This window comes from Juglans microcarpa x Juglans regia, chromosome 4D (assembly GCF_004785595.1).
Source record: "Juglans microcarpa x Juglans regia isolate MS1-56 chromosome 4D, Jm3101_v1.0, whole genome shotgun sequence".
In the NCBI taxonomy this organism is placed as follows: domain Eukaryota; kingdom Viridiplantae; phylum Streptophyta; class Magnoliopsida; order Fagales; family Juglandaceae; genus Juglans; species Juglans microcarpa x Juglans regia.
The window spans coordinates 12,953,504-12,972,994 of NC_054600.1; the positions used below are offsets into that span (position 1 = coordinate 12,953,504).

At 36.5% G+C, this 19,491-nt stretch overlaps 1 protein-coding gene across 1 annotated transcript; it reads right to left on the minus strand.

Moving 5' to 3' along the window:
* Window positions 1–2,172: 2,172 nt before the first annotated feature.
* LOC121259527 (probable inactive histone-lysine N-methyltransferase SUVR2) lies at window positions 2,173–14,743 on the minus strand. Its single transcript, XM_041161143.1, has 8 exons — window positions 14,633–14,743; window positions 11,680–12,289; window positions 10,093–11,120; window positions 9,470–9,735; window positions 8,519–8,585; window positions 8,289–8,339; window positions 3,955–4,049; window positions 2,173–2,363 (listed from the first exon to the last, which is right to left on the minus strand). Exons 2-8 carry the CDS (start codon window positions 12,194–12,196, stop codon window positions 2,357–2,359), a joined length of 2,031 nt encoding a protein of 676 aa, XP_041017077.1. The 5' UTR covers window positions 12,197–12,289; window positions 14,633–14,743; the 3' UTR covers window positions 2,173–2,356.
* Window positions 14,744–19,491: the final 4,748 nt, after the last annotated feature.

A 19,491-nucleotide genomic window follows, 5' to 3' on the forward strand; every position in this document is an offset into this window, starting at 1 on the left:
TTTTTTGAATTTATCAAACAACTTACAATTTCATAATCAAAGCTGCTGCGGAGCGGTCTGGCTATTAAAGTGAGAAGAGCAGCCCTTCATTCACATGATGACACGTAGATAAAAATATAATAAACTAGTTAGACCTCACCACACAGAATCACCACAAGCAAGTCACAGAAATCGTGTTCTCCAAGCTGAGGTCTCATTTCGTCTTCGTCTCCAAGCACTTCCAGCCCGCCTCAGTGAACCGCCACCAAGCCCGTTGCCCAAGACGAAGCTCAGTTCCACTGCCATCATCTCATTCTGATGCTGACCATCCGCTATCAAGCAAGAAAATTTTCAGACCACCTGACCCACACGAATTGAGCACCACCGTCGGCCACAGATTTCGCACCACCCCAGTCGGCAACTTACGGTTTCTCACCAAAAAGACCCAAAAAAACTTTCAGGTGCCATTACGTACCAATAATTTACAATTAATTAGGGCTTCCCATCAAAAATGAAAATTGATAAATCGAACTCCTTGAAACGAGATTAAGAAGAGAAATCCTATAGGAAAGAATATTTTTTTTAAAAAAAAAAAAAAAAACAACGAAACTGAGAAATTTCAAAGACAGAGAGAGATTACTGAGAGAGAAAGATGAGAAATACACTGGTCGGGTCAAGCGTCGTCACTGTCTGGGTCTCTGTCACTGTATGGGTCATGCTCCGCCACCGTCTGGGTCGAGCGCCGTGCGGGATGAGTGTGTTGAGATCGTTCGTCGGGGATGGAGTGGAAGAAGTGAGGAGGGAGGCATGGAAAACGAAGAGTGAGGGAGGGATGTATGGATTCTCTGATCGAGTGTATGCAAATGTAAAATAAACACAATAAACCTCTTACGTGGCACATAACTATTGGAGGGCTGCTCTTCTCACTTGAATAGCCGGGTCGTTTCCAAGTTTTCTCTTTCATAATAACATACGAAAGACCAAATTCTTCTTATCTCCAGTATTTTACTTCCGTACACATCACTACCATTAAAAGAAGATTCCTTGTAAGGGACTAAGGGTTACAGCCCACAACCCCACCCTCCCCATTATTACTACAAAAGGAGGAAATACCAGTTGTGTATCAGGTTGGATGTGGTGATCCACTTTTAATGGTCAAATCAGTTTGTAACACGCATGTAGTAAAGACTAACAAACATAGAGTATCAAGCACTAATATCTCTGTTTTCTGTCATTTTCTTAGTTTTAAAATGAAAAAGTATGTATGCAGTCCCCCAAATCAAGAGTACCTGTGGACGACTGAAACACATCGTTTCAATAATTGTAAAAACGCCGTCGTTTTATAATGATTTGAGAAAACGCATAGCTGACAACTAAAATGAAACCCTTCGAGCTTGAGACTGCCATCACTGAACGGAGCTTCCCCTTCGAGCTCGAGACCGCCAAAGCACTGTCCTAGGTACTACATAGTGCCCTTGGCAAAAGGTATCCCAACATTTTCCCTCACAAGACCCATTCTCATCTTCTCGCCTATTTCTCTTCTTTTTTCTTTTTTTTTTTTTTTTTCGCAACAGGAAGGCCCCAACATTTTCATGATTTTATTTTAGTTTTCTTGTGTAACTCAAATTGCTTTTAAAAGAAACCTGCGAGAGAGAGAATATATACATTGTGTCCAACAAATTTCCTGGACCACATCTTACCTGCAAAGGAATCATTAGGGGACAATGAAAGTACTGTTCCGCCCTTTCATGCCATGCCCATGTTCTGTTAGCTCTAGCTAGATGGAATCAGCACTTCAGAGAAATTGGCGGGGAGAGCAAAAATGCGTACAGAGATTGAAGAGTGGACGGAGATAAGTGGAGAGAGGGAAAGGTTTGAAAAAACTGAATCGAAAATGGACTCAAGGGGTTGAAGTCTGGAAGATGACATAGGGCATTTATGTTATTTAACCAAAATTTTAAGGTAAATTATCGAAAACTTCTTTTCGTGCGCATGCAATCCCCAAATGGGGACTGTATAATAAGAAAAATTCTACTCACTATCCCTACACCACACAACAAACATAATTTTTCTTTTGATGTATGGTTGATGAGTAGAATAATTTCTTTAGTTTAGCAAGAATTAAACAAAAAATAAAAAATCAAGTATAGTGTGTAATATAGATATGATGAATAGAAGAGCTCGGTATAATATTTAGCAAGTCATTATCCTACAAACCCAAAAAAGGTTCCAACCTGAAAGAACAACATTTTTTGTGGTTTCTATATTAAATTTTTACCAAGTTGCAGCTAAAAATAGGAATAGATAACTTCAATCCGAACCAGCAAGTCTCACTACTCCACCAGTCACTTGTCATCTGAGGGTAATATCCATTCATCTACCTCCTGTTTAAGAAAATATTAGAGTTACTTCAAAAAATAATAATAAGTCAGAGAAAATACCAAACTAAATTAACTGCCCGGTTAAGCTCTGCTTTGGTTCAATGCAACAAGTGATCCTATCCTCCTATATGATGGTTGAGCAAGCCAAAAGGCCACATAAAAGTAAAACCATTCGAATCGAAGGAAAAGGCAAAGTCTTCCAATGCGGTCGTTATATATCCATTGTTTTAACTAGTTAAACTTGTTCACCATGAAGAGGTTTGCTCACAACCAATCAAACAAGTCTTGTGGAAAGTACTTCTGATGTACTAATCAACAGGAATTGAGATTGGGAATTATGTAATTCTGGGGGATTAAAGAAAGTTAGCTTGTTTGATTGACAAAATTCCAAATATTATAATTTTTAATGATCAATGCTTCTATTCATCCTTAGATCAACCGCTTAATTGAAAAACCACTTAAAATATGGCACATCAGCTGTTGTGATTGTGTCATTTATTGACTCAGGATGAAAAATAGCATTTCTGAATCAATAAATGACATAGTTGCTTGCAATTGCATTGTGGTGGAGGAGCCATGCTTGCTTTGAAGTATGAGTCTTAATTTGATTTGTTTAAGAGTCATTGTTGGTTGAAGTATTAGAGTCCCATTTTTTTTTTTTCTTCTTTATAGTTTGGATTATGACTTATTTTCCAACATAAAGTTTTATTTGACTTTGATGAACCTGCTGCATGTAACAGATGAAAAGTGTGTAGCATTTTATACTGTTTGATTAAGGATATAATTCAAAACTTGTGCTATAAATCCAAATTAACTGAAGCTTGATCGCATACGTAAGCTTTTAGGCAGACACTCATTTGTGTTAAAGAATATATAATTTGGATTTAATTGATGTATGGCTAGATGACCTTAAAAAATATGAATGTCTAATAAAAATGCTCAAAACAAAAAAATAAATGAAAAAAACTAGAACGACAAAAACATACAAAAACTAGTTCATAGAAAGAGTAAAATTTAGGTTTTTAGGTCCCAAGAGCATTGGGTTTGATTTCAAACCCTAAAAATACTACACTAGTGGTTTCATCTATAAGCTTGACCTTTCTCAGAAAATAAATGTTTTATGTTTCATTGATTAAGTCAGGTTTCACAATCTGATAAATAGCTATTATGTTTTGTGCCATATCTTGTTTACTTGTGAGAACAACAACGGTATTATGGAGTTCTTCATTGAATAAATATGTTGAGATTATTGATATAATATTAAGCCTTAAGTTTGTTGATCAAAGACATGTATTCTCTTATTTAAATGTTCTTTGCAATTAGTCTCAATTTCTAATTCAATTTTTTTGAACGTCAGGGTTGTATTTTTCACTTTGTTAGTGAGAAAGATAGATGTTTGGGAGGAGATTCTGATGATGCATATTGCTCGTTGACATTGTCAGCTTGGGTGGGGGGTGGGTTGGAGGTCGGCCTATGGCGTTACCTGATGATACTACTTACCTTAGTAGTATGCATATATGATGCACTAAGAATTACTCCAATTTCATAAAAAGCAATCACATTAGCTTCACAAGATAAATACAATATAACTGACCTTTTCCGTTTCATGTCTCGGCAAGATGAACTTCCACAATGACAAGAAAATGCCTTAATGGGATGATTTTTATCGGCAAAGTCAATCCCATAATCCTGCAAAACAATTAACTCAAATAATATAAAGCAAGGTGGAAACCCAGTTGACCAAAGATCAATTTAAACTAGTACCCCAACAGAATCATCCACATAAAATGCTTCAAAATATTACCACACCTGTAACATTTTTTATGGCATAAACTTATAATTGTACTGAGAGAACGGATCCCAAGATAATTCTGACATGGTTTGGATTTTGTTTTCTTTTTTCACATGTAAAGATTTGTTCAAAATTACCATAAACTGTCACAGATACTTTTTTAATAGGAAATCATAAATTTAATTGATAATATAGCAGACAGCAATACACAGCTCGTATACAGGAAATAATCCCAAGTAGAATTAACCATCACAGATGACTTTAGAACAATGATACAATGAATTCCCAGACTTCTCACCATCTTAGAAAGTACAACCTGTTTTGGGATCCAAACAAATTTCCTAGTTGCACAGGGACTGTGATGATGGCAAATAATAGATTCATTGACCAAGACCTAGTCTATATCTGGATCATGGCTCTTTAATGCTTTGACATATTTAATGCACCTTATTCGATAGATTCAATATATTTTGATGACATGGAGCCTCACCATGGGAAGGCCTTTTGGACAAGTAAACCTTGGATACACAGGCTAACCTGCAAGAACCGTGTATCAGGCAATCCAGAGGAACTCCCAGTGCGAAGTTTGTAGAAAAATCTGAATTGTGATTATTATCTTAAGATTATTATTTTATGCATAAAACGATCTTTAAATGTTGAGATTTTGCATGTGTTATATTCCTAGATGTTAGGAGTAAACACCTAATGAGAATAAAAGGATGGAACTCCAAGAGCAGCGAATCTGAACAGCAAGTGTATTGCAGTAGAAGATTGTTATTTCTCAAGAGTTAACATGTGTTACCTTTAGGAAATGCTCAAGGATAGTTAATAGGATAAAATGACAGATTAAATAATATAGTTAACAGTGAAAACTAGATGTTCATGTCTAGTGGGATGATATTATGATAAGATTAAGGAATTAAACTTATTCAAGCGGCTCTACGAAGGCAAGCAGAATGATCATGCATTTTTCTTTCAAAATAAAATATTACATTTTTCTGAAACGAAATTCCAAATTATATGCTATGATAATAGCCTTTCTTGTAAGCACCTTTTAATCCACCTATTATGTGATATTTATGAAAGTAAGTTTTGTGAATTCTTTAACCTGATGCATGTGAGATGCTATGGGAATGCTTATGATTTGGAAGTTACCAGAATTATAAGAAAAGAAAGGGAGTAAGGTGAATGATTTTTTACTTTGGCCAATGAAGATGCGATGGTACTGGAGAAAATGGGTATATATATGTGCGTGCAAGCCACCCTCAATGTTAGTGAAAGTGCCAAGTGAATTTAAACGCAAAAGCAGCCTACGGTAGAGGCGTAAAATGCTAGCACACACTAGAATGAAATAAAGTGTACATTTTTAAAAAGAAAATGCATAATAATCAGCTCCCAAAAAATGGATCATAATAAAATATTCATATAATAAAATATAAATAAAGAGCGATAGTAATATATACAGTGCCCTTTTAGTTTTGAGTTTGGGAACTTAAAAAAAGTACTTTTAAGCTCTTTTAAAGAAAAAAAAAAAGTTCTTAGGGACATAAAAAAAGCTGAAAATCCTCTTTTTAAGAAAACTGCAAATAGCATTGAAAACCACCGTAACAACTTTAAAAGCACTTTAAGCGTATGTTTACCAAACAGTAAACCTTTTAACATAATCTACAATTAAAAGCTCTATTATCTAAAGTAATCTCAAACAGGCACTTGAGAGCCTATTCACTCAATTTATTAGAGTATTATGCAACATGACAATCAAGTGAACAACTAATTACATAAAATTAAAAGATAATATTTCATATATTTATCTTGTTCTTTACAAAATATACACCATCAAGATATTTGACAGTCATAATCCAAACGAAGTATATGGTTGAATGAAAACATACAAAATATTCATTCATACAAAATAGGCAACGATAAAAAATGCACACGAATTGTAGGAATTGACTTCTATGGTAACATAAGCTACATAATCATCTCATCATCAAGCATAGGAAAATTATCATTGTCATGAAAATATTTGTAGCGAGCATGGACTTCCTCACCTACTTCATCTAATTAATGGATCAGACATACAGTAATAGTTAAAACTCATTATACAAACATATATACACGCGCGCACACACACACATATATATGTTCAAACCACTAGAAAAGCTGCACTTTGTAAGTGCGCTTCACTTTGCTTTGGCCTTAGCACTTTGCCCTTAGATGTACTTTACTCATTCTTTTACCAACTCTAGCCACATTGAAGGATGTTGAGAATGTATGGACCACCCAGATATGCAGTTACTCTTCTTGGCCATGGGTGGTGTAACAACATACAACCAAGGCACACGAGAGTTAATGTGTGTGAGCTACTAGGTTAAATATGCATGGAATGCGCAATGTGTTTTTAAAGAAACCAAACTTAATAAAATTTTACAATGTGATATCTATTTATTGAGTAATCAACTTACATTTGTTATTATTTTTCAAAAAGAAAAATACATAAAACCATGGACAAATGTAGCACCCGAGTCCCACATGGGGGATATGAATAATCCACAAAGGGGATAGGTTCTAAAGGTAGTTATGGATACTAAGGGTCCATTTGGCAACACAACTGTTTTCAAGTATTCTTAGATATTCTCAGATATTCTTAGATATTTCCTTCCCAAACATCACTCAAACAAAAAACACTTTTCAATTTTAAATCTTCAACTTTTCCATTTAATAGTTACCTAATCATTACAACTTTCCCAAACTCAAAAAAAAAAAACACAAAAAACAATACAACTTTTTCAAATTTCAAAACAAAAATAATTTAAAAAATAATATTCAAACAATTTTTTTAACTTTATAATAATTTTACTCAATTCTTTCTCTATTTTCCCAAAATCCAATAAAATATCTTAATTCAAACCATTTCACTACTATTCATAAATATACTGAGATATTTTAGGTATTCAAACGGGCCCTAAGTCCCACACTGACTTCTTCGACAAATAATATATTGCTTTCTAAACTAAATTTTTACTTTCTCAAAATTATTTTCTAATTTTATTTTTAGAAAATATATTTCTTATTTAGAAAAATATATTTTTTTTATAAGTAACAGATTATTTTAATAAAAATAAGCATACCCAGGTATATGGAAGGTATACAAGAGTTTACACCTAGTTAGGTGGACTATTTAGAAAAATATTAAAATGATGAGGATAGGTCTACAATTCAAAGTGAGCACAGGAGGCAATGACCGAGTGATGATTTGAGTAAGTGTTGATTACATAGGCCATTAGGATTTTCTTTACACTTATTTGCTGATAACATGTTGTCTCTAAGTTTGGATATGTTTGGATCTGCCATATTTATTATTTTGAGATTAAACAAGTGATTGGTAGCGTGTGAAGTTTATAATGTTTATAGAACTCCTATTAATTGGTGCCATGGAAAGTGATTATGTAATAATTCTAACCTTATCAGCTATGAAGAGACTGTAACACCCCAAGAAAGGTCGAAGCCACATATGGACCTATAGTCCAAAATGACTAATCAATGGTACAATTGGAGCTCCATTAAAATCATTATAAAAAACAAGAACTTCTCATTCTCAAGCAATGTGGCATATCATACATCACCTACACTCATCACTCAATATGGTATCACAATCCCCCGCCTTAATTGGTCCAATGTGTTCTACAATTTTTGAGGGAGGTTTGAGAATCTACTACTTAATTATAGTCAACCGCACCCATCGGAAAAGTGATTATATAAATATACTTTTGAGAGCGAGAGTCTTCATAGGTTGGTGGTGGATGCAAAACATAAATGTACCAGGGGTGGATGGTGTTCCCAGCAAGTAAAAAGGGACATTTGGAGTTTGACTTAGGAAAAACATCCAAATCGATTGGGGGACTTCCTCCATTTTACTAATATATGTGATGGAAGATGGTTCAAGGATAAATTTATGGCATGATGTGGTCCCTGGTTCGTACCCGGGCTCAGACACTCCCAACATTTTGTTGTTTAGGTACACGTTCTGCAGTTTCCCTGTGTACTTTTTATAGCACCCTCATAAGTTTCAATTCATAATACTATTACCTTACTTATAAAAACAAAAAAGCAAAAAGTAGGACAAGCCAGCGTACCCATGTCAGCTCTTGAAAAGCACTCACTTTGCTGGTAGTGAAAAAGGCAATCTGCACACGAGGAACACAAGTAAGCTCTTTAGATGCACTTCTTTGTAAAAGGGTTACAAGCCCCAACCCAAACCCTCCCTTCCAAAGTCACCAATGAAAAATAAAACAACTCCTTTACTAGTAAGCTAAAGGAAAATAGGTAAGGAAACAAGTGCAAATGATGGTAGTCAAGCACATACATGATAATAATGACGATCTGGAGTCTCCACTTCTACTGGAATATCAACCAAGTTTGCATCAAAGCATCTGAGGCAATACATATAGAAATCATATAAGTAGAAGAAAGAAACAGAGAATCAAAGTTCACTGACCTGTATGGTAACATTGTATTGGAAATTGACGTGTGGATCAACACGAAATGCATCTATGTTGTCAATTCCAATGAAATATTTTTAAGCGAAAAGTATATCAATGATTAAATTAAATTTCTGCACACTTTAAACAGACTTCAAAATGCATCATCTTTAATCATCTCAAAAACTGCGAGCAAGTTACCCTGGAAAAATAAGCTCCTGTCCTTCCTCTAGCTAAAACAAAGTCTGTTTGCCTTCTAATTAATTCAAATAATTTTGTCATCTCCATAAACTTGTACGGGTGGTTTAAGATTTATATCTTTTAAGAATGATATATCTAAGTGTTCCTTTCACAGAACCTTGGATGCTTCTTTGCTTATTGCAACATCTTAGGACAAGGAAGAAATGAACCAGGCATTACCAGGCAATCAATCCCTCTTTTTATTCTATAAAATTATTGTTTTTCCACCTCTTTCTTGTATTCTTTGAAGTAATTCATCTCAAGAGAGCTTCAGCTATATTTACCATCATTTCTCTGCCTTGACCACAGCCATAATCATGGCAACAAATAGCTTTGCACATGAAAACACAATGAGAGAGAGAGAGAGAGAGAGAGAGAGAGAGTGAAATTGCTAGATTTACTTACCTATATAAAAAAAAAAATTGCTACATTTATCTAAAAAAACCATAAGCAATAGCATGAAGACACAAAACAATACCACCAAATGAAACCACTCAATTGCAGATAAAGGAATTACAAAAAAAGAAAAAAAAAAGAAAAAAAAAAAACAGAGCAAACTAAGGCACAACGAACAACAGCAAAATACAAAAGCCTACCGATGGTTGATGAACCTTGCAACATTTCCATGGCAAGTTGCGTCCAGACAAAGTGCCTCCTCATCCCTTAAAATTCCTTCTGAACCCCAATCTGCATCAAGTGTTACTGGATATGTATGTTTCTCATTGCCACTGCTTTGTAGAATCCGCTCATATAGCTCCATGTTGGTCAGTACTTCTCCAACATACTCACAAACAAAAGTTCCCTTAGGCAAGTCCTCAAGTGTTCTAAGTCCCCATCCTTTTCCTTCACGAGTCAAGAAAACCTAAGGCATAAAGAACAATACAAATTTAAAAGATAGAGAGAATAAAAAGGTCAATTCTATCTTATGAATAAACATCAGTACCCACAAATAATTATTGCTGCTGCTGTTTGTAGTTCTTGCTGCAGTTGTTATGCACATATAACTTGTTTGACATTTATGGCTTTTAAAAATTTAATTACCACTGATTTATACCAAATAGAAACAAATGTCATGAATCATGAAAACAATTCAAAATGACATCTTGAAATCATTCCAACTTGCATTGGCTTCCACACGCTAGCAAACATAATTAATTAGCTAACTTAGTGAATCATGGTAAACGAGTTGTTTCGCTGTATGAATTTCAAGGAATCTTACCTGCAACTTGCATGTTATACCTTGCTGCACTATTCGATTTCCACACCGCATGTCACACCCACATTTTCTCCAGCATTCTTTAATAAACTTCTTGACTAAATGACCCTTACATCGTTCAGGCATGTACTCATTCTGAGTCCTCTCTAATGGACAGTCTTGACAATAAACAAAATGGTGCTCTTGAGGTTCACGCTTCAAAGACATACAAGCACTTAAAAAATCTCCTTTCAGCCGGCCTTGCGTTGTGTAGGCAAACTCTCCACCGGTTTCACGTGCACATGCACATGGAATTGATGATGAAAGACAGTCTCCAGAACAACCTGAACAGCAATCCTCATCCGAAATTCGTGCTAGAGAAATATTTACATTACCATTCTGATAAATTAAATTGTGTGGTATGTAATTGAATTTTGGGAGAGACTCGTTGCAAAATTCATGTACCAGGGATATTTCTACTTTTTCTGCACCTTTTGTTATATCATGAAAACTATGGAAGTGATTCATTTCATCAGGAAAAAAATTATATGAATTTGTATGCCCAGAACTGGCTGAACTCTTTCGGTTTGAATATTTCTCAAAGTTCTGTATCTCAATAGCTCTCTTCTTTGATCCTGAAACATGCATTGTATCGCTGATATTTATACCACAATTGGAAGAGTTAGCAACAACAGATCTATCAGAGGAATCAGTGCCCAGCTTCAAATAACTTTCACACAAATCTTTCAACAGCTTCCTCACAGAAAATTGAGGCCCTATAATTTTATATGATCTGAAATATTTATCCTCCACAAATCTCAGAACTGCATCAAAATTTGGTGTATGAAAATTCAGTTGCTCAAGTGCAGAGTCACAGTTTAATAAAATCTTCACTTCTCCTGAGGGTGAAGAAGCAATATCAAAATTATTCCCAGTACTTGTATTGTCATTGCATGGGGAATTGTCATCTTTGTCACACGAATGCTGACTGTGAGATGCTAGAGCCTTGACAGAATGATGTGGAGTTGAATCATTTGAGGACCTCGTTGGCACTAAACAAGACAAATCCAGAAGGTGAGAAACAGAAAACAGTAACTATAAGGTAGGACTCAAAATTATGATGCATCTCAAATGTCCAAAAGTTCAATCCCAACAATGTAAGAATAAGCAAGGGATTGACTAGAATTTGTAAAGCCACCTCCTGCTGGATGTAGAAAACAGAAAACATCAAAGACAAATCTTTTCCATTTAGCTGTGTTAGGTTTAGGGGTGAAAATGAAATTAAAGTACCAACGAGCCTTCAGTCATAAAAGTTTAACTGCCCAGTGAGTAGTCTATTTTATTTTTTAAGTGGAGTGTTCAGACATGCCCAGAGGCCAGAGGTGAACCTTCTGATTCGCCCTGGCCCAGTTACCCTACCTGTCTGGTGCTTCAAAAAGGTGAAACTCATTCACAGATAAGGGGAAATTGTTAAGGCAACTGCACACTGGACAAATTAGGGAGCAGTAACAACCAGTTAAACTTGTGCAGCTTAAAGCTAAAGCAATTTAGGGAACTCTAACCGTGGTTATATTTACTGGCATTATACATATAGTAGAAAGGCAACATTACCTCGAGGGGGACTGATGATAGGTTCTTGAATCAACATCTTCTTGTTATGATTACTTTTCATATTTTCTCTTTGGACATTACATTGACTGCTTGGCATATTTTTTCTCCAGACATGAGCAGACAGAGATCTCTCAGATGCTGATTTTCTATCGACCACATGAGATGAAATAGGGTCCTTCCCTTTGTCCATGAAATGAGTGCGGGGTCGTTCAGAACATGGTTCAGATTGCTCCATGATGATTCCCTGTCCTGAAATCTTGATAGTGTTCTTTTCATCATTCTTTTTTTCTAAATGCGGTACTTTTGTTGATCTTTCAATCCCATCATCATGTTTACTATTTTCCTTTAGCTCAAAATATGCATCTACAAGTGTCCGATAATTGTCTTCTTCAATTAGTTCCCAATTTTTATCATAGAGTTTCAATAGTCGCTTCAGCACTGGTTTGACCTCTTCATCAGAAATTCCTAGGGCTCTCATAGCTTCCAAGGCCTTGAAAACTCTTGGATTGGAAGCCATGACCAACCCACAAAGCTAATGGAGAATGAAAGTAATAATTCCCTTGTTTCACATTGATTTCAATGGCATTGTACACTCCTTGGACTGGATTCACTGCAAAGCAATGTCATTGATTGGAATTAGATATTTATGCATCCATCTCTACGTATATATATCTGTGTGTGCGTGTATCAATGGCTCGATAATTCAAACACAACAAAGTGGACTCCTTTTCGAATGCTTTATACAAAAATATTGATTTCCATGAGAATAATGTCTCCTACTCAGCAAGAAAACCCTAATAAAATATGCCAAAAAGCATGACGAAAAGGAACTGAACTAGATGTCATGTATAGCAAACACATGTACAATACAGAAGAAAATTCATATTGGAAGAAAATATAGAAAGCGACAGAAGCAGTCCTTTGTTCTTTACAACATTTAGGCTTGTTTGGATAGAGAAACCATCTTATCTCATCTCATCATTACAATTTTTTCAAATTTCCACACAAAATATAATAAACAATTCAACTTTTTCAAATCTCAAAATACTAATAATATTAAAAAATAATATTATAACAATATTTTATTCAATTCATCTAAAACCATCTCATCTCATCTCACTATCCAAATGAGTTATTACTATTTTCTTTTCACCAACACAAAACCTAAAACAAAAATTCAACAAAGATTCTTACAAACTTTTTTACCACGTGAAATCCAAACTGGGAGGGTCCAAATCCCACCTCCCAACAACACATGCAATGGGCAGAGATCTCTTCCGCTCTCCAATAATTTCAGATTATTTTATACCGTTTCTCAAAATTTTCTGCTTGAATCGTTTGCATATATGCCAAAAAAAAGTTGCGCATGTTAGGTTCTCAAAACTTTACAAATTCCTTTTTAAAAAATTAAATTAAATTCAAACATTCAATAAATTTTTCTATATCAATAGGCAAATAATACTTGCCATTCTAACAGCAATAGTGCTTGCCATTCTTTTTTACTGTCATTTTTTCATGAAATGTGTCATTAATACTAAATTTTATTTGATGAAAAATAGACTTTTCTCGCTATGTCAATTTAAATAGACTATTGAGAATGTCCTAATAATTTATATAAGTTATGTGAAAAACAAAAAAACAGATCTCACACAAATTTAATATAAACAATTCTAGTTATTCACTTTTACAATCAAATATAAAATCCATTTCAAAAAAATTTATTTTGGAAAATTCTTGGTCTATAAAAAAATTCTACAACATACAATTTTTTTTTTCTCATTTCTCCAAACTCAATAAAATATTTATACTCTAATTATTTCACTATTATTTATAAAATTATAAAATACTCCAACTGTCCAAACATATCCCAAATCTATTTAAGTGCGTTTGGTTAGTGAGTTGAGATGAGATGGATTAAGATGAAAAGTTAAAATTGAATCATTTCAATTTTTAATTTTTATCTAAAATCATCTCATTTCATTTCACTATCCAAACGAAATGTAAATGCAAACCACATGCCAATATCTGGATCAATTCTCAACTAATCTCAAGAGTTGTACAAATTCTCGGTTGGCCTCATTTATTTTCAAGAAACTTCTCAATCATCTCATCTAATCATTATAATTTTTTCAAATTCTCATACAAAATAAAATAAATAATTCAACTTTTTCAAATCTTAAAATAAAAATAATATTAAAAAAATATATTTTAATAATATTTTATTTAACTTTCAACTTTCATTTCAATTATCTCAAAAACAAACTCGGAAATATTTTGACGTTATGGCCGAAAATTGCTCGAATATCTTGGTGGCCCCATTTTTCGCTGCAAGATGACTCAATCATCTTGTAACCCAAAAATAAGAAGGCAGTTAATGACAAGAAAGGGTGCAAATTGGTCCGAGAAAGTCAAAACAAAAGTTTTCTAGCAATTTCTGTCCTTTTTTTTTTTTTTTTCTCATAAAAAACTATGGGCGGCACGAGAAGAGAGGAACTGGAATACTATAACCGAGAATGAGGAGAACAAAGAAAGCACCAATGGCGAGTCAAATAAATAAATAATGCTTAAGGCGTTTACTTTCACGTAATGTTCCACTTTCTTTTCATAAGATTTTTTTTCTCGAGTAAACCAAACAACAGCATAAAAAGAGAGAAACCGAAACAATCGGAAATGTTCTTTTTTAGGTTGATAAAAATCCGAGAAACAAACACCGAAGAGCCGGAAGATGATAGACAGAGAGATAGAGAGCACTCTGAAAGCTCTATCTCACCGTGACAAATTAGCCAAACATTCCGAATACAAGAAAACATGAACGCAACGCATACTTTAACATTCTAAATTTCTTTCCATCCTTCGCATCGAACTGAACTTCACCAGAATACAAAGAGATATATTCCAAACATGTTCTCGTAATCCAAGAAAAAGTACAGAAGCAAGAGTCTGCAAGACTAACCTTAAATGCTGGTTAAAAAATCAGTTCGTTGGCTTTCTTTTCTTTTTCTTTTTTACAGAAAGCTCCAAAAGCCCCCCGATTTTCTGGCTCTCTATTTACCATTCTCCTTTTCTAGTCATTGTCCAGAAATTTCCTACTTCAAGGATCTTTTCCGGTCAGTAATTATAATTCATTTATATCTCCCATGAGTCATGACTCTCAAAATTATTAATGGGAGAGTATTTTTAGAAGATTTTGAACACGTCACAATTTCAAAATTTATTAGGGTAGGTTAATTATTATTATTAGGTTCAATAATTGAATTAAAGCACGCTTAATATGTATGAAATATGTGGATATATATATATAAATATAATTGATAATAGGTTCAAAAAGTTATTTTAAAAGTTCATAAACACTTGTTAAGTTGGGATTATTTTCAAATAGAGAAATCCTTTCCATCGGTCCATCTGCTTTCCCTTAAATAATAGCGTCCAATGAGTGTTTGTCATGTCACTTATCCATTATACATACCATATGCCTACCTACAGTTGATTGATGAGAGAAAAAAAAATTCCTCCCCCATCGTGAAAACCCTCTCCCCCTTCCACAAAAGCCCGGTTTTTGTTCGTAGAGTGGGTTCTTTTATGTCATCCTCTATTGCAGGACAACTTTTCATCGAGATCTTTGACACTCTGGCTGTCTAATTGTTTGGATTGTGGCCAAAACACCCACACTCTAAACAGAGTCTATACATTATGCAATAACAAATTGAATGGCCATTTGTTTTCTTTCTTATTTCCAGAGGAAGGAGTATTAGAATAGAATAGAATACAAATCGCCTGAGAAATAAGTTACTAATAAAAATGACAGAAAAATCAAAATAAGAGATTGGGAAGAAGCAGAAGAAGAAACTTTTGGAGGTAGCAGAGGTGATGGGGAAATAGGAAGGAGAGAACACAGTATAATTAGGAGAAAATTAAACAAAAAAAGTCCGGAAGGAAATTTACTGACGAGCACCCACTCTACGAACAAAAACCAAACAAAGAAGATGAAGTTCAAATGTTCATTCTATTCTCAAAAATGAGTTTCCTTGGTATAATCAGATGAGACTAATTTTAGTGTGTCTAATATAAAACTACTTACGTGTCTTATTTTCATTGGAGGTTGTTAAACACCCAACATCAACCCAACTGGTCAGAAGCGGAACTGTTTCAATTAATGGTCTCATCATTAAAAATTATTAAAAGTATAAAGATGCTTAGGGGGTGCAATCGGTTCGGTTTGATCTGATTTTATACATTTTTTAGAACTAAACCGGTATACACCGATTTTGAAAAGTTAAAAACAAATATCGAACTGATTCACTACCGAAACCAAAACTTTCAATTTTTTCTATTCTGGTTTGGTTTTTCTAATTTTACGGATTATCTATGTTAGTAATAATATGATATTTAAATTACATATACTAAACTATTAGTTTATTTATATTATAATATAAGTACATTATTTTATAATAATTAACACATACTAGTATTGTTATCGTCGTGTTTCGCGCGCCTTTGAACCGGATTCCAAAAACTCGAGTTTTCGGGTTATCACCTGCACACTTTAAGCAACGTCGGAGAATGGGGGCCTTGGTGATGGTCGGGGAGTCTTCGATGCTAAAGTCAGCATATCTCTTTAGTAGCCTTTGAGGATCCTGACTTTGAGGATTCCATGTCCTTTCCACTGTTTATTTTTTAGTAGCCTTTAATGTGGCATAGCTTCTGGGGCAGTGTCATTAATGTAGTGTGAAGTTCGGGTAATGGTGTCATTAATACGACGTGGCTTCCTGACTTACTTTATCCTGCGGGCATTCCCCGTTAAACCTCTACATGCCTGTTTGTTAGGAGATCAAGGATTTTTTATGTTTCCCGCATACCTGCTTATGCAGGTTTCGAAGGGCAGGGTGTCCTTGGGCAATCTCAAGGTGGCGAGCCTTATCTGTCCCTTTTCATCCTTTTTTCCCGTACGTGGATGGCTTCAAGGGTGGGCCTTGCTCACGGGCCAGGTATCCTTAAGAGGCCCACTGACTCCATTGGAGGAGGATCCTCAACCTTGGCTGGGCTTTCTGACTTACTTCGTAGTGGCCCCTCGTGAGCTTGCTCTGTGGGCCGATAGGGGGAAAAAAACATTTACAGTTACCCCGCCAGTTCTCATTGGACTAGTCCGATGGGAATTCTTTTTGGTTTCAGTCCTCATTCTTCATACCTTCTCACCGTCTTCGGTGTTGAGATCCTCTTCCTTAGAAGTGGGCGGCTATTATTCTCCGTTCTCTTCTGCTTACAAGGTTCTCGCTCAAGATTATGCATGTGTGGTTTCCTTCATTATCATAATGATGTCGGGCAATAGTTCTCATTTTGACTTTATTGGCTTGTTTCATGACGGTTGGGTCTCGCACTTGATTATGCCATTTCTGCTCTCTTAGCATTAATGTTGTCATGCGGTTCCTTCTCACCACGTTGCAACGCACAGTACATGCGGTGGGATACACCCACGTCTTACCAACCCTGTTGGGCATGTGCGTCCCCATGATTTTGGGAGGGTAATTGTAACCCCCGCTCCTCTCTTCTTACGCAAGCTTATTTCTTTCTTACGTAAGGCTCTTCCTTTCCGACGTAAGCAAATTTTGATGACGGAATTATGCAATAGTCTGCCATTCTTTCTGGCAACTGCAAGCATCGTCATGTGTGCCGAACCATGACGACGTGCCTCTCGAGATATTAGGTGACTTCTAAAGTACGCCCAGTGTTTAAATGTACTAGGAATATTTATATGAGGTATTTCCAGTATCGTTGAGTTAAACTTATTTTTAAAAGAGCAATTATAATATTTTGAAGAGTTCCAAAATATTATAATTGTCGGAGATCATTTTAATATTAATTATTAAAATAATTCCAGTTATTTGAAATATTATTGGGATTTAAATTATGTTGAAAGTTTTAATTAAATTAAATGGTTTTATTCTCTTAAATATATTAAATAAGACTTAATCATTTATTAATGATGAAGAAATATTATTTTATAAACTAAAGTTAGTTTAAAATAATATTTACATTAATTCCTCTAAGTGCTTTTAATTAAGTTAACGTTTACGCATTTCCAAATTAGTATTTTAATATCTCAACGTTAGATCGTTTTGTAGACCCCAAGACGAAAGGACTGGGTTATATACCCAGACCCCTCTCTCTTTCTCCCTCACTTTTCCCCAGCTCTCTCTCTCTCCTCCCTTGCCCCTCAAGTGTACGCAGTACGCAGTCCATCTCCACGCCCGAAGCTTCCTTCCTCCAGCCCGGCGCCGCCGTGCGCCGTCCACTCTCACCGCCGGCACTGTCGCACTCCTCTCCCTCCGGCGAGCCTCCCTGTGGCAATCTCTCCCTCTCACGCTCTCTCCTCTCCGCTGGAAGTGCAAAGCCCGAATGGGCTTGATGCACGTAGCGCTGCCGTGCGCAGCCCAATGGTGCCACCACTTCCACAGCAGCTTCTCCTCCTGCCGGCCATCATCCTCCACCGAAGCCAGCCCCTGTTACGCAGCCCTCCCTCCTCCCTCACGGCAAGTACCCGAAATGGGTCTCTAACTCATTTCCTCACCATGCGCCGATGTATACGGCCACCCAGCACCACCATGGACCTCCCCTTACTTTCCCCTTCCTCCTCCCTTGGACCCGAGGCCCATAGCCTCTCCTCCATACACGGACACTCCTCACGCACGCACGACTTTGCACTCCTCCACTGCCGTGCACCGCCACCCATGGTGGGTAACCACCCTCTCCGGCACCCTCAGGCCACCATCAAGCTATATCAACCACCCACGGCCTCGATCTGTCACCCATGCACGCACACTCTCTCTCACTCTCCCACGGCCTCTCACCCACTGTACGGCCATATCCGCCGCCGGGAGCCACTGTGGCGCCACCTCGACGCCACCACGAGATCCACCGCATTTCCCTTAGCCAAGCCCTAGGTCCAAACCACCACTTTACGTGGTGGGTAATCACTGCACGTGATGGACAGTCACTGCGCGTGACTGACTGCCACTGTACACGGTTAGGTACGCTGTGTACCGCCCTTCATAGCCACCATCACGAGGCCTTCACGAGCCCTTCCAAGACCACACTTAGCTATCCAAACGCCCAAACAGTCAACGTATGTGGGTTAGCAGCCACGTACGACCTCTCCGACGTCATCGGCTGTGACGATTAGCGAGTAACGCATGGGTTATCCCGTCGATGGTATAACTCTCTATCCCTCGTTAATTATGATAGATATTGATTAGTTGATTAGGTTGTGGACTGTACTGTTAGTATTAGGGGAATGACTGGGTTGTATTGAGATGCGCTATGTAGTGCATTGTGAAGTGTTGGGCATATCTGTGTAGTGTGGTGATGTGATGTGCCGTGTATGTGAAGTGTTTGGCATATTGTGTAGTGCTGTGTATGTGAAGTGTTGGGTGTATGTGTGAAGTGTTGTGGACTGTGCTGTGTAATGTAGTTGTGGAGTTGTGCCGTAATGATGGCGTGGTTGTGCTAAGTAGTGTAGTTGTGGGGCATGTGCTGTATGGATGTATGGCATTTGGAGTGGGAACAGTATACGCTAAGTGTACTTTGTGTGTGGCGTAGTGTGGGATAAAGAGAGTATATGTAGAATATACTCTCCTGGCGTATGTGGAGTGGGAATAGTATACGCTGAGTATACTCTGTGTGTGGTGTAATGTGAGATAAGGAGAGTATATGTGAAATATACCCTCCTGGCGTATTGTGGAAAGGGATGAGTACACGTGGAGTGTACTCCATTTAATGGAGTGATGCACTATACGGCAGGTATGCCGTAGTGGTGAT